This window comes from Monocercomonoides exilis (genome assembly GCF_001643675.1).
Source record: "Monocercomonoides exilis strain PA203 chromosome Unknown scaffold20-1493094, whole genome shotgun sequence".
NCBI classification, from domain to species: Eukaryota; Preaxostyla; order Oxymonadida; family Polymastigidae; genus Monocercomonoides; species Monocercomonoides exilis.
Window position 1 is genome coordinate 275,881 of NW_027150565.1, and position 13,831 is coordinate 289,711.

The 13,831-nt window shown below is 34.6% G+C and overlaps 4 protein-coding genes across 4 annotated transcripts; all 4 read left to right on the forward strand.

The window, feature by feature from the left end:
- The first annotated feature begins 919 nt into the window (after positions 1–919).
- MONOS_7734 (hexokinase 2 (HXK)) lies at positions 920–2,770 on the forward strand. The gene is made up of 2 exons (XM_067878081.1): positions 920–2,034; positions 2,184–2,770. The coding sequence occupies exons 1-2, from the start codon at positions 939–941 to the stop codon at positions 2,630–2,632; spliced, it is 1,545 nt and encodes a 514-aa protein (XP_067728045.1). The 5' UTR covers positions 920–938; the 3' UTR covers positions 2,633–2,770.
- A 116-nt stretch (positions 2,771–2,886) lies between these two features.
- On the forward strand, positions 2,887–7,172 carry MONOS_7733 (putative WD40 repeat-like protein; the record flags this gene model as incomplete). The annotated part of the gene is made up of 4 exons (XM_067878080.1): positions 2,887–3,042; positions 3,095–3,185; positions 3,241–6,632; positions 6,861–7,172. The coding sequence occupies 4 exons, from the start codon at positions 2,887–2,889 to the stop codon at positions 7,170–7,172; spliced, it is 3,951 nt and encodes a 1,316-aa protein (XP_067728046.1).
- Positions 7,173–8,361: 1,189 nt separating this feature from the next.
- On the forward strand, positions 8,362–9,345 carry MONOS_7732 (putative cytochrome-b5 reductase). The gene is made up of 5 exons (XM_067878079.1): positions 8,362–8,405; positions 8,458–8,571; positions 8,632–8,693; positions 8,761–8,864; positions 8,912–9,345. Exons 2-5 carry the CDS (start codon positions 8,536–8,538, stop codon positions 9,109–9,111), a joined length of 402 nt encoding a protein of 133 aa, XP_067728047.1. The 5' UTR covers positions 8,362–8,405; positions 8,458–8,535; the 3' UTR covers positions 9,112–9,345.
- A 211-nt stretch (positions 9,346–9,556) lies between these two features.
- Positions 9,557–11,635, forward strand: MONOS_7731 (uncharacterized protein; the record flags this gene model as incomplete). The annotated part of the gene is made up of 1 exon (XM_067878078.1): positions 9,557–11,635. The coding sequence occupies one exon, from the start codon at positions 9,557–9,559 to the stop codon at positions 11,633–11,635; it is 2,079 nt and encodes a 692-aa protein (XP_067728048.1).
- Between the last annotated feature and the right edge of the window lie 2,196 nt (positions 11,636–13,831).

Consider the following 13,831-nt stretch of genomic DNA (forward strand, 5'->3'; position numbering starts at 1 on the left):
GAAGTGCTGATAATCAAAAGATGGTTGGACATGATACAAGATTATATATCCCAGCTCGAATATAAGAAAGAATTTACTGGGATTATCGGCAGCGTTGTCCAGCTGTTTCAAGCTGCCAATGATAATCACAGAGATATTTGCAAATTGTGCATTTGTTTGTTGAGAAGAATAATCCTTATCGGTGTAAAAGTTGATGATTTGATGAAAAGTGGAACCGTCAACATTTTTTTGAAGGGGATTGTTCAATTAAATGGTGAAAAATTTTACTTTGAGAATTTGTTGACAGTTATCCAAATTATATGCCAAATGTTGGAGAGAAAAGCTCAAAAAGGAATAAAGGAGAAAAAACGGAAACAAATGAAAAGAAAGGTGATTGAAATGATGGAGGAAGAAGGATACGAAGATTGCATCATTTGCTTGCGAAGTCGCATGTTTGAAATGATGTATTGTATTGTTTACGGTTTGAAAGATTTGAAAGCATTTTTTGTTTATAACTGACTAACATCCTGATTCTCATTTCATTTATGGTTTTTGGCCCATTCATCTTTTGGCAAAACAATTATTCAACTTAACAGCAAAGAATATTTCATTATTGAAAAAATAAATGTGCGAACTCTTTTATAAAATGCAAGCATTAATATTATCTTCTCAGTGTTCTTTGAAATTTTCACTCATCTGTTCTTGCAGTTTTAGCATTGTTTACAACTTCAACAGAAACAAAATTATTGAATGATTGAAGAATTTAAAAAAATAATTTATGTTTATATTTTGGAATTTTTTCAAATTAATTTAACAAATGAATTATTATTCAAAAAATTGTGAAATTTTCTTAATATTTGCTCTATTAAAGTTTGAAATTCATTCAAAATTTGTTTTTTAGAATATTTTTCAATCATCAATCATTATTTTGTAATGGGTATTTTTCCTGATTATTTTTGATGGAAAGTTTGATTCAGCAGTTTAATATCGATGTTAGGGCTGTTCAACCTATTTTATTTACAATGCTTGAACACATGCACACGGGTTTGCAAGGCCCTTCGCATTCTATGCTTATGATTCCGACGTTTACTGATGTTCCTTCAAAGCCTGTTAATGGATTGTACTTGGCTCTGGATTTTGGAGGCACAAATTTTAGATGTTTGCTTCTGAATATCAAGCATAATGAGATTTTGGATTCATGGAGTGATTCAAGAAAAATTGATCCCCAAATTCCAACATCGAAAGAATTAATGAGTGTTCTTGGAGGATTTATTCAAGACTTTCTTCATCTTCATGAAAAGGAATTAACTCCAAGACCAGACATTTTATACACTGGATATACCTTTTCTTTTCCAACAGAACAAACATCATTAAATTCTGGAACTCTTGTTCATTGGACAAAGGAGTTCATTACAAAAGGCTGTGTTGGAGAAGATCCTGTAAAGCAGCTTCAAGAGGAATTGAATAAGCGTAATCTTGATTGGGTTAAAATTATTGCTATGTGCAATGATACGGTTGGAACTTTGTGTACAAGACGATTGACGGATCCTTCTGTTGAAATTGGAGTTATATTGGGAACGGGCTCAAATGCTTCTTATAGAGAAAAAATATCAAATATTAAGAAATTGGACCCAAAAGCAATTTATTCGAGCGATCATATGCTGATAAATATGGAATGGGGGTCTTTTTCGGGGATGCCTCAGAATGAATTTGACAAAATTATTTTCGAGAAGACAAAGGAACACAGCTCACAGCCATTTGAAAAGCAAATATCTGGACGATATTTGCCAATGATGGCTCGTGAGGCCCTTCGGAAAGCAATTTTAACCGGCTGTGTATTTAATGGTTTATGGGGAGATGGATCAACTTTATCTGATGAAGAAAAGTCTCCATTTTCTGATATTCACAGAGAAATGTGGGACGAAAAGCATCGGCTGAGAGGAGAAGAGATGGAAGAAATTATTTGGGATGAGAGTGAAAAGAAAGAAAAAGTCGAAGAAATATTGAGACAGCTTTGGTGCAAGTCCAATCCAAGACTTAAACTTCGCGAAGGAGGTACGATTAGAAATATCATTTTTTTAAAAATGACTCGTTTTATTTTTTATTTTATTTAATTTTTTTATTTTTATTTTTTTATTTTTTAAATCTCAAACATCTTTTTCAAATTTTCCTTCTCTTCATTTGCTTCTTTTTTTTTTATTCAGTGACGCTTCAACTGTCTGATCTATCTCTTGTGCAGCAGCTGTTCAAGGCGATCCTCACACGCTCTGCGCGTCTTTCAGCCATTGCTGTCTCAGCAGTTGTGATACACATCGTCAAAGGATTCATCGAAGAAGCCAAAGAAAAAGGCAGAAGCGAAACGGACTATCTCGCAAAGCACCCAAAAATCACAGCAGCGATCGACGGGTCGCTGTTCACACACAACAGAGGGTACAAAGAGGAGATGGCGCGTTCTGTGGAGTTGTGCTTGGACTCTGTCAAGGGATATTGCCTAACTTCTTCTTCTTCTTCTTCTTCAAGTGCAACTCCTTCTTCTTCCACTGAAACTTCTGTTTCTTTCTCTTTCCCAAGTATTATCCCTGAAGTGGTTCTTGAAGCTACTAATGACGGTAGTGGAATTGGAGCAGCTGTTATTGTTGCCGCTAACTCTTAAAATAAAAGCAAGAAATTTGCAATTTGTTATAAGTATTTCGTTATTTACAATATAAATAATTCATGTTCAGTTTCAGCTCATTTAACTTTTTGTTCGTTCTTAAAAAGTTTTTAACAATACTTTGTGTAAGTGAAAAAATTTTTCTTTTCTTTTTGTTTCTTTTCGAAATAAAAAACGAAAAATATTGTTATGGAAGAAATTGATCCAATTGTGCGTTTTTCTTATTTTTTGAAATAAGTTTACATTTCTTTCGGATGATGCCTCGTGACACAGATAAAATTTCATTTTTGCTACGATCAGATGGATATGGGCATTGTCAAGGAGTGAATCAAGCTCTTGTGTTGAAAGAAACAAAAGCTCTTCTCACAGCTGGACAGGATTGGATGATAAAACTTTGGAAATTTGATAAGGTTAGAAAAAACTTAGCGTATATATTTTTAAATAAGCTTTAATATGCTTTAGTCGCAAGAAACGCACATGCATTGCTACAGAACATATGTTGGTCATTCTGGCTCAGTATCTTCAATTGCCCAACTCACAAACGAAGCAAGATGTATGCTTTTGTTTATTAAATTAAATTCTTTTATTATAATTTGATTATATAAAAGTTGCTTCTGCTTCTTTGGATCGTACAATTCGAATTTGGGATACTGAATCATCAAATTGCCTTTCAATACTTGCAAACCACACTGATCAAGTAAAGGCCATTTCATTTACAAAGTCGCTCAATCTTCTTGCTTCTGGTTCATTAGACGGAAGAATTCTTCTCTGGGATGCTGAATTATTATCGGATCCACATTTTCTGTTAACTCCAGAAAAACACGATCCTCTTGAATTAAATGTTGGTAAATCTATTTACAGCCTTTCATTTTCTCTGGATGGAAGTTTACTGGGGTCTGGCCATTTGAATAAGCTCGCTTGCCTTTGGGATGTTCGATCAAAAGGATTAATATCTTCGTTTCATCATTCCGCATGCGTTTCGTGTTTGGCGCTAAGCTCGAATGGAAGACAATTAGCAACGGGAACGACAGATGGATTTGTGAGCGTTTGGGATGTGCGGAATCTGCGATCTGTTGCGATGGTTGGATTTGACGAGTGTATTAGATGTGTTGTGTGCTCGGATGAAGGAGGGATATTTCGATCTGTTGTCGCTGGATTGAATGATGGAAGAGTGATTGAAACAAGATTTGCATTGGATGAAAAAGGGAAAAGCAGTGCACATAGTGGAACAGAGGATTTCTTTGCACATGAAGAGAAGATGAATGATAAATCCAATTTTTCTGCTTCATGCTTCAGTGTTGATTCTAATGTTGTTTCGACTTCAAACACTCCTCATTTAGTATCACTTGATGCTCATTTGACTCCGATTGAAGAATCTGAAAGCGATCAAAAAGAAGAAGAAGAAGATGCAAGCAAGAAAGTGTCTAATCATCGAGGAGTGCAAAGAGTTGGCCGAAAGAGGAGAATAATCGATGAAGATGATAAAACAAGCGACGATGAAGCACACGACGAAGCAGTCATTGAAATAGATAATGACAACAATGATCGCACGACTGATGTTAAACAGGATGTTGCTGATAAGCCTATGAAAAGTGACAATGTGCAAATAAACAGCAAATCTTCTTCAGACACACAACCTCAGCAGATACTTCGCGGTACCAATTCATCTCGCAAATCACCTCCTCCTGTTGCATCTGTCACTCCGTTTCTGACTCCAACAAACACTCCTTCGCCTTCTCCGTTCATCTCGCCCACTCCGCCAGCCAACCAATCAGACTCCACTTCGCCACAAGACAATTCCCACCCGTCTTTCATTGTCACCTGCCGCGTGCTGTCGAAGCAGCGCCCAGTTCAGCTGAGGCCGCAGCACAACCACCCTGCTCTCTCACTCTGCATCACATCAGCATTCACACAGGCACTGTGGAGCGAAGAGATTGAAGATAACAGCAATAAAGATGAAAGTGCAATTTGTGTGGATGATTTGGAGATTGAGTCTTGTGATGCTTTGAATGAATCTTCTTTGAATGGTTCGATGAGAAGAGAGAAAATAAAGAAAAAAGAGATAAAAAGAGAAGAAGACGAAGAAAGTGAAAGCAATACTAACAAACAAAATAGGAAGAAAAAAGCAGAAAAGAAGAAGAAAATGGAGTCAGATGAGCCTAATGAAAAGGAGGTGAATGAAGAGAACAAAATAAATGATAACTTCATTCAAAAGAAAGATATTGAAAGCGATCCAAACGCTTCAATAAAAGCATCGTTGCGTGTGCTCAAAGAGAAATGCCCATTTTTGCTGATATTTTCAGACATTTCGCTTGTTGAGGTTATTCCATTCCCACTCGATTCACTTCATCTTCCCATCAGAAACAGCAAAACTATTTGTGACCCTTCCTCTCTTTTGCACTCATCACACACTTCTCGTTCACTTTCATCTGATTTGCATCCATTTCACATAAAGTCGTCGTCTCAGCCACTTCGCTCGCCTTTCCCTTTCCTTCTGAGTCCATCTTTCCTTTCTTCTCTTTCCTCTCATCTTCCTCAGCCCCGTCTGTTTGTGTTTGGGACGTTTCCTTATGTCGAAGCTGAGCCTTTGCCAGACAGAATCCACACGTTGCTTCGAGATGAGCACAACATTGTGCACATGTGGAGCGTGATGACTGGAACAGAAGTTGGAGAATGGAAAATGAGAGATAAAAAGGAATTGGATTGCGAAAAGGAAAAAGAGAAAGAAACTGGTTGTCAATCGAAGGGAAAGGATGAAGTAATGAGAAATAATGAGAAGAATCAAAATGATTGCAAAGAATGTTTGCAGAATGAAGATAATGAAAATGAAGCTCTTTCGATCGAAAGGGAAATGAAGAATCGAAAACTTCATTCTTATTTGTCATCTCCTTCATTTTTCATTTCAAATCAACAGAACTCATTTCACAGGAATCGCCCACTTCATTCAAACACTTCCACAAAAGCATTTCCTCTCACAACATTCATATCGCTATTCACTCCACCATCACTAAGCTCACTCACTTCTCTTTCTCAGACACAATCATCTGCCACTTCAACAGCATCTACTACTTCTTCTTCTTCTTCAAATCCAATCCAATCCAATTCAACACCATCACTTCCCATGTCTCTTCAGTCATCTCTGTTCTCAGAATACCGCCAGCGCTGGTTCGCAACGGAGGTGCGAGGAGGATGTTTGTGTGTTTCGTTGTCTCGTGGTGACTGCATCAAGTGCGAAGGACACGCTGAGCAGAAGGAAATGGAGATGAAGTGTGTGAAGAGACAGCGCTTATGCGACGTGGCAGATAATCCACGGGGAATGAGGTATGTGAGGAAAAAATTAGGCGATGGAGACAATGAGGAAAAAAATTTGAGGGGAAAGAAAGGGAAAGCAGAGGAGCAAGCAACTTTATCAGATGAAAATAAAACAGAGCCTGCAAAAGAGGGTGATGATGATCAGACAGCATCGTTGCTCGCCAGAAGAACTCGAAGAAGCACAGCACAACAAGCAACAGAAGGCTCAGCCAGCTCAGCCAGCTCAGCAAGTGGCTCTCAGCCGCAGCGCAAAAAGCTTTTCAACTTTGCGTATCAGTTTCTCCGCCAGATGCTTTCAGAGGTGCAGCAATATCACAACGTGAAGCATGCTCCTTCGTATGAGTCGGCCTTGAAATCTCTGCCTGCCCTTTCTTTGAGCGCTGACGAATGCCAAGAGTTGCTTCAGAGCCGGTTCAATGAGGAAAGAGATGAGTTGGATGTGCTTCCATGTGGCTGCCTGTCGATAGAGAAGCCTCACAGAGAGCATTTGATTGTGGTGCCTGACGATCAGCGCGGTTTATACACAACATTCACACTCTTCACTTCACTGGACCATGAAGTCAGAGGATTGCCTTCATCCTCTTCTGCTTCTTCGATGGCTTCTCAGTCAACAGAAGAAAGGAAAGGAAGGAGTGAATCAAAAAGAATGTTGCAAATGGTTGGAGAGAGCACAAATGATTCACTTCAAGTTGGGCAATTGGACAACGATGCTGATGGTGTTAACAATCATCCTTCAAATAATCGATGGATAGTTCCACACTTCTCTACGCCATGTGTTCTTTTCTCTTCACTTCCAGACTGGATCAACGAACTTGTTACCTCTCCTTCTCCTCCTCCTTCATCGCAGCCACAGATCCGCTTCCACATGACGCAATCAAAAGAACAGCCACCTATCATCCCTGTTGTCCATTCTCAGATGCTGGCTGAGCAAGTGTCGCTGGCACAATCATCTGCTTCAGCTAATTCTTCACTTCGGCGTCACATTTCACCACTTCCGTCGATGGAACTGAAGAGATTCAACGGTAAAGAGCCTCTTCAAATGAAGGAGGCACTTCGAAGTATTGCAGCAGAAATGAGGAAACTTGGGTGGAATGGCACATCGGATATGCTGTCTGCAAGCTGCAACAACATCCTCCTTCCGCCAGAAACAACATTGGCAACGATAAAAGCCAGAATATGGAATAAGCCTGAGCCTCTTCTCATTCATTATCATCTTAAGCAGGAGTGAATCTCTTCATTTCATCAAAGGGTCACAGTGTTGTTTGCTTGAACTCTTTGACATGAATAAATTAGAATAAGGATTTGTTTTATCAAAATTTATAATAAAGTGAATTTTCGTTGAAAGGAGTGATGTGCGGGAAATGCTTAAACTTGTTTATTTGTAAAGTTTAGGGAAATTTTTTTAAAAAGCTTTAAGAATCGTATTTAAAAGGAATTTGTAACTAACATTGAGCAATTGAAAAAAAAATAAACTTTACGATGAACACTTTTTTTTGATCTTTATTTTTGTGAGGAAGCCTTTTCGGATAAATACCTTCGGATGTTCAGAAAAATTCTCATAGTTGTAAACAAAGATCGTTTGTGAACTCAAATTAATTTTTTTTTAATTCGGAATTGATTTGTAATCCGATTTAAAAAAGAGTTTTTTCTAACTCGTGAAAATAAATTAGATTTAATAATTAAAAAGATATCAGTAGATAGCAATCATGAAATGTTGAAAAAGGAAAAAAGTGATGGAAATTACAAATCAGCAAGTAATTTACCGCAATTTTCTGAAAAACAAATTCAAAAAAAAACTTTTATGAAATGAATGATTTGAGATTCAATATCAAATTAAATTTTTGGTATTGATGGAAGTTTTTCGGGCTTGCTAGATGGATGAATTTGATCGTAAGTTTGCTGCAATTCTGAAGAAACTTGATCAGGTGAAAATGGCTGGGCAAGCGTTTTTATTTTTCTTCGTGGATCAGGATCATGTTGAATTGTAAAACGGATTAAATAATCTTCGAGTGGAATTTATTATTTTTATGCAATAAAAAGTTTATGCAAACCTTCTGTTGTAGATGTTTCTTTTGGAGGTGACGGATTGTCATAGTCAATAATTGAAGGAGGATATCGAACTCTTCTCAACGGAATATCTCTATCCTCACAGAGTTGCTGATCATTGTTTTTGTTTTGATGTGTTGAAGCAGAGCAACATTGCTGAGAAGTGATATAAGATTTTTGACTTTTAATTGAATAAAAATCATCAAAATTATGTTCAGAATAAATTGATTCTTCACATTTTGCAATATAAAATAGGAATAGGATGAAAGAAAAGGAACAATTCATTGCGAAAGGAAGCCATTAAGAACCTTTAACAATAAAAATAAAAAGATGCTAACTTTATTTAATAATAAATAATTACATTTTGATCATCGACACTATTTTTTAGTTGTTTTTTGTATTTTTGAACAAATATGTCTGTATTTTCTTTCTTTCTTCTAATCAAATGCTAACCGATTTTGAAATAGTTTCAAACTTCGTTTTTAGAACGAAAAAAAATTTACTTTCTTCTGAAATTCTTGAATACTTTTTCACATTTGAATTTCATGGCTTTCCAAACTTCTTCCTCTGAAATAGATAAAGTGTGATATGATACTTCGTGATATCTTTTTGAAGTTTTTGTTAATTTTTTTGTTTATAAGGAATCTCTTCCTGTGATAACGATGCATGAATTATCTTTGCATAACAAGGCTGATGATCTGTGGTTTTATCGTTTTTTTGATTAATATTTGTTTAAAACATGCTTTTATTGATGATGTTATCCTTTAAAGGGTATGCGTCAATGAAATTGTTTTCGACGTCACGAATTTTGACCATAGACCTGGTCAATCAATGATTTTGAAAGCAGCAGGAAGCGATATTACAGCATCATTTAGTGTGTTGTAATTTTTTCAGTGATTTTAATAAAACGAAATTTTAAAGATCGTTTTCATGCATACGTTAATTGCGCCCGCTGCCCAGGTGTCAAGGTTGTTGGAAGGATAGAAAAAGATAAAAATTCGCATTCAAGTTCTGCAACAGCCAAATTTTTACCAAAAAGTTATCAAATGTCATCAACCAAAAAATCGGAACCAAAGCGCAAAACATTGCCAATAATCTCTCAGCCTTCATCTTCAAAATGAATTTTAAAGCATCTTTCATGAAGCAAAATTTGGAGAATTCAAAAATAGCATATTATCTGAAATTTTTTATAAAATAGCGCGCAATTTTATATTTCAAGATATCACATGTTCATCTAAATTTTTTTTAAGTGTAATGAACATTATTGTCAGTGTTATGCATATCATCGTAACCCATATGAATAATATAATTTTGTTATGGGCACAAAGTTATTTTAAAAATTCTCGTTGACGATGAGATTCGATTTATTTTTATTTTTAAAAAGAAAGCTCCACAATTCGATGGATGTCCTCAAATATTCTGTGATTTATGGAATCCCTATAACAGTACTATCAAGTATTTATTCACAAGTGTATGAATTGTATTTTGAAGAACACTTAAAAGAGCAAATTTTTTTAAAGATCAATAACAAAGATAAAAACTGCTTGCAGACATTTAGTTCGTCATATGGAATTGATATATAAAACACTTACTTCAGAAGATGCAATTAAAGCGTGGATTCATTATTATGATTTAGGACCTGGATATTTTGCAGATCTACTTATTAATCATTATACAACATTACAGCATCCAAAAGTTCCTCCTTCTAAGCTTTTTTGTGAAAAGCAGCATTACATTTGCCATCCAGAAGAAATTAAACATAAAGTGATATCAAATTTTGTTGCGAAGCATCTCACCGATAATGTTATTGAAGGGCAAGACCCAGATATATACAAAAGGGCTTTAGGGAAAATTCACGAGGAATATCTTCAAAAATGTTTAAGAGAAGAAAATATTCCTTTTATTTCTGAAAAGGAATGCAAAAAGTATGACTTGTCCAAGACCCCGGATATTCTATTAACGCTTCCGTTTGCTGTAAATCGAGAAAAACATAAGAATTTGCAGTTATTTTCTCCGTTGTCTTTGGAATATCTTGAGGAGAAAATGAAAACTCACCATGATGGAGATGTTATTGATTATCCAATACCTCCAGATCCCATCATTGATCGTTTAAATTTTATAAAAGAACGAAGAGACGATCTTCAAAACACACATGAAACTGATTTAAATCAGGCTAACTTTAATTCATTTCCCTCTATTCATTCGATGAATCCTGTTCAATCTTCAAGCAAGGTGTTTTCGTTGCAATTAACTACAGCAGACGCAACTGAAAATGCGGAGAATTGCAATAATCAAAGATGCATTTCGCATGAAATGAAAAATGGCTTTGAACATTCAAATTATGCATTGTCTTTCTCTAACTCTCCTCCTCTTTCTCCAGAGTGTGCATCGCAAATATCTTCACCTTCACCTTCACCTTTTTCACCTGCAATTGGATATTCTTGCAGCAGCACATCTTTCGATTCTCTTTCATGTTCATTTTCTCCTTCTCATTCTCCGTCTCCTTTTTTCTCAAACACAATTGACAATTTTTCGTTTCCATCAACTTCGAATTCACCTGAAACGAATTATGATCTTCAAAAAATCAATCAAACACATCAAGAAAATTCTCTTTCAAATCATTTTCAAACGCAAACGTCTCCTTCATCATCTTCTTCATCTGCATTAGCGTCGACAGCTTCTTCTTCTTCTTCTTCTTCTTCTTCTTCATTCGTTGGAGGAAAACAATCGTCAGAAAACAAATTCGATTGTTTGACTGATGTTATTCATTCTCCATCTCTGTATTTGGAATATAGAACACGAAAAGCCGAAAAAAAAGCACAAAAAATATTGCATTCAATGAAGCTGGAGGAAGTTATTGCTGAACGTAAAGAATTGGAGGAGTTTTTGTGGGGCAGAAGTGCAATTGAAAGTGAATGCATTGAGAAAGATGAAGCATCTGATTCTCTTTCAGATGACTGCGATGATTGGCTGTTTAACAGGCGCATTTGCATCAGGAAAAATGAGCAAATGAAATCAAACCTTAAAACTGACACTGATGCAGATTCTGATACTTATGATATAGAATCAGGGTGCATCCCGCCTCCAACTGCAGCATACTGTCACAATTTTCGCAAGCACCCACATTCCTGGACTCCTGATTGTCCGTACCATTCACTTGATGTTCAAACAGACTGCATTCATTGTGAGCAGCCATCTATTTCGTCGAGCTCCATGCCTTTTCCTTACTATGCTGAGTATCTAGCTAAAAAGTATTCTTCTTCTCTTTTGCCACTGCGTCAGTCCGAACTCCTCCTCAGATGGTCAATTTATCCTGTTGGCTATCCGCGTTTCACTGAAACTTTTCCTTTCTTTGTTGATGTCTATCAGCAATTGCTTTTAGAGGAAACACTTATCACGCGCAGGATGATGAGAAAAGAGCACAAAATAAAAGAGCGCAGTCTCCACAGGCGACTTACAGCAGAAGAAAAAGCAATTCTTATTGAAGATATGAGAAAACGATCAGAGTCAAGATTTGAATACAAAAGAGATGAAGCAACGCATCTGACTGATTCGTTGACGGAAAGAAAATGTGGAGGTGAATCACTTTTTGGTATGCGTCAATCACCTTTTCTTTTTAAGAATTATTCTTTCGTTTTTGCTTAATGTTTGTTGGTATCTCTATTCTGAAGCAGATTCCATAGAACAGTGCTGCATTAACAACGAATTTGTTGTGCATTGGATGGACAGTAAAGCATCTTTTAGCGACGATTCAATGATGATAAAGAAAACTCTAATTCAACTTAAAAGTTACTGCACTCGTTTCGGTAGTGGGATGGTTATATTCTTTGGCGATCATTTCGATGAAATGACTTCGCTGTTATCTCGTTGCGGATTGGGAAATTTGATTATGTGTGTGAATTGTTTTCCAAGAAAAGAAGCTCTAATTACACTAAATTGGTCTGAACTTCTTATCAAAGAAAACAGACTGATATCGTTGAACAATAATCAAAAAGTTTTATCTAAAGAAAAAGAATGTGAGGAGTCATGGGAAATAGCAACACAAGATTTGATTTAAATTGATGATAATGCGAACTAATGCTTTAACATTGAACCATGTTAACATTTTTGAATATTCAAGTTCAAGACTTGATTTTTAAAATGTATTTCAGGCATTTTCCAAGTCTGCAAAGCGCTCCAATTTTCAAATGCGAATTAATGAAAATAGATATTTTTTGAAATAATTTTTTTTTCATAATTATTATTTCAAGATTTTTCCTTTCAGTTTTGGAAAAATATGTATGTAATACACTTGTTTTATAATTTTTATATGAGGAAAAATTCTCAATTCATTGTTTTATTGTTCTTTTAATGATATTTTGAACAATTGGCTGATCCTTTTTGTTTTCATTCTTTTGTTTGAATTTTTATCAAAAATGATGATTTTGTGAGAAAAGTTTTTTGAATCGATTGTTGAGAATTTTTTAATCACTTAGCAAATGAGGTTAATATATTTTGACCTTTTTCCGTTATCCCAAAAAAGAAATTTTTTCATAAAAAAATGTGATTTAAACCATTATGTCACTAATTGCCATGCTCATATCCCATTCAAAATGAACTTCAGAAAAAGTGTTTTAATCCTCATTTTTGATAAAAAGAAAAGATCTATCATTTTTTCATTCATTCTTTCATTTTATCTTTCTTCCTTTTCTTTCTTTCTTTTTTTTTTCGTCTTTTCTTTTCTCGTTTTTTATTAATAATTAATAAATTACATTTAACTAATTTGTTGACATGTGCAAATCGATAAAATATTCAGATGGAATACAAATACATGTTTTGTGAACAAAATTATAAATTGGTCCATCTAATTAAGTTTGTTCTTATATGAAGAACGAAACTGATCCATTTTCATATGGGGCAAAATATTTCACTTTAATCATTTTCATAGAAAAAATATGCACTTTTCATTGACTTTTTGATATCAAAAAACACAAAAAAAATATAATTATTTTTTGACCCACGGCTAATGTTGGAAAACTTTATGTTTTGATTTCAACGATACCTGTTTTCGGATTTTAAAATCAAATTTATTTTGAAATCTGAGAAAGCGAAATAAAGTTTTGAATGAAACAATTTTTTCTTGCTTTGTGTATAAAAAGCTTGAAAGTCAATATTATCCACCATTTAATAAATTTCGATGAAAATTTTCATACCGAAATTCTTATATGGAATAATATGAAATAGAAAATTATCACCAATATGAAAAATTTTTACACATTTATTCTTTTATAACGGAAATAACCTTCACATCGAATAAATTTAATGATTTCAGAAATGATTTGTTGTCAAATTCATTTTTCTTTATATGATTAATAAAATAATAAATTTTTCTTTTTATTGTTTCACTTTAATAATTATAAAAAATCAAGTGTTGAAAATTGCATATTTCAAAAAAATTAACACACGTTTTTGAGTTTCCAATGATTTTTGGAATAAATAAGGATTTTAAATCTCTCATTTTTTTTGATATTTCTGAAATAATATAAAATCTTTTTTCAGCGTGAGCTGTTGAAAAATATTGTAAATTTCATTGAAAAAAAGCAAAGTTCAAAAATATTGGAGACAAACGACTGACTTATGCGTATTTACAGATGTGATATTTGTATGATTTTTTTAGTTAATTTTTCCAAAAAATGTCACTTATCAAATTCTGTGAAAAACACATTTTCGTTAATAACAGAAAAAAAAAACAAATAATGATCAAACATCAGTTCCGAATCACAAAATTTCACTGGAATAGAAATATGTCATTTTTATTGTTGTTATTACCATTTCAGGAAAATGTCATGAGAGAGAACAGAA

Bases quoted from the DNA above. Each gene is read 5' to 3' on its own strand.
- MONOS_7734 (XM_067878081.1), top strand. From the start codon at position 939: ATGGAAAGTTTGATTCAGCAGTTTAATATCGATGTTAGGGCTGTTCAA. The intron at 2,035-2,183 runs GTACGATTAGAA...TTTTTTATTCAG, and splicing joins ACTTAAACTTCGCGAAGGAG to TGACGCTTCAACTGTCTGAT.
- MONOS_7732 (XM_067878079.1), top strand. From the start codon at position 8,536: ATGGCTTTCCAAACTTCTTCCTCTGAAATAGATAAA. The intron at 8,572-8,631 runs GTGTGATATGAT...TTTGTTTATAAG, and splicing joins CTTCCTCTGAAATAGATAAA to GAATCTCTTCCTGTGATAAC. The intron at 8,694-8,760 runs GTTTTATCGTTT...TATCCTTTAAAG, and splicing joins AACAAGGCTGATGATCTGTG to GGTATGCGTCAATGAAATTG.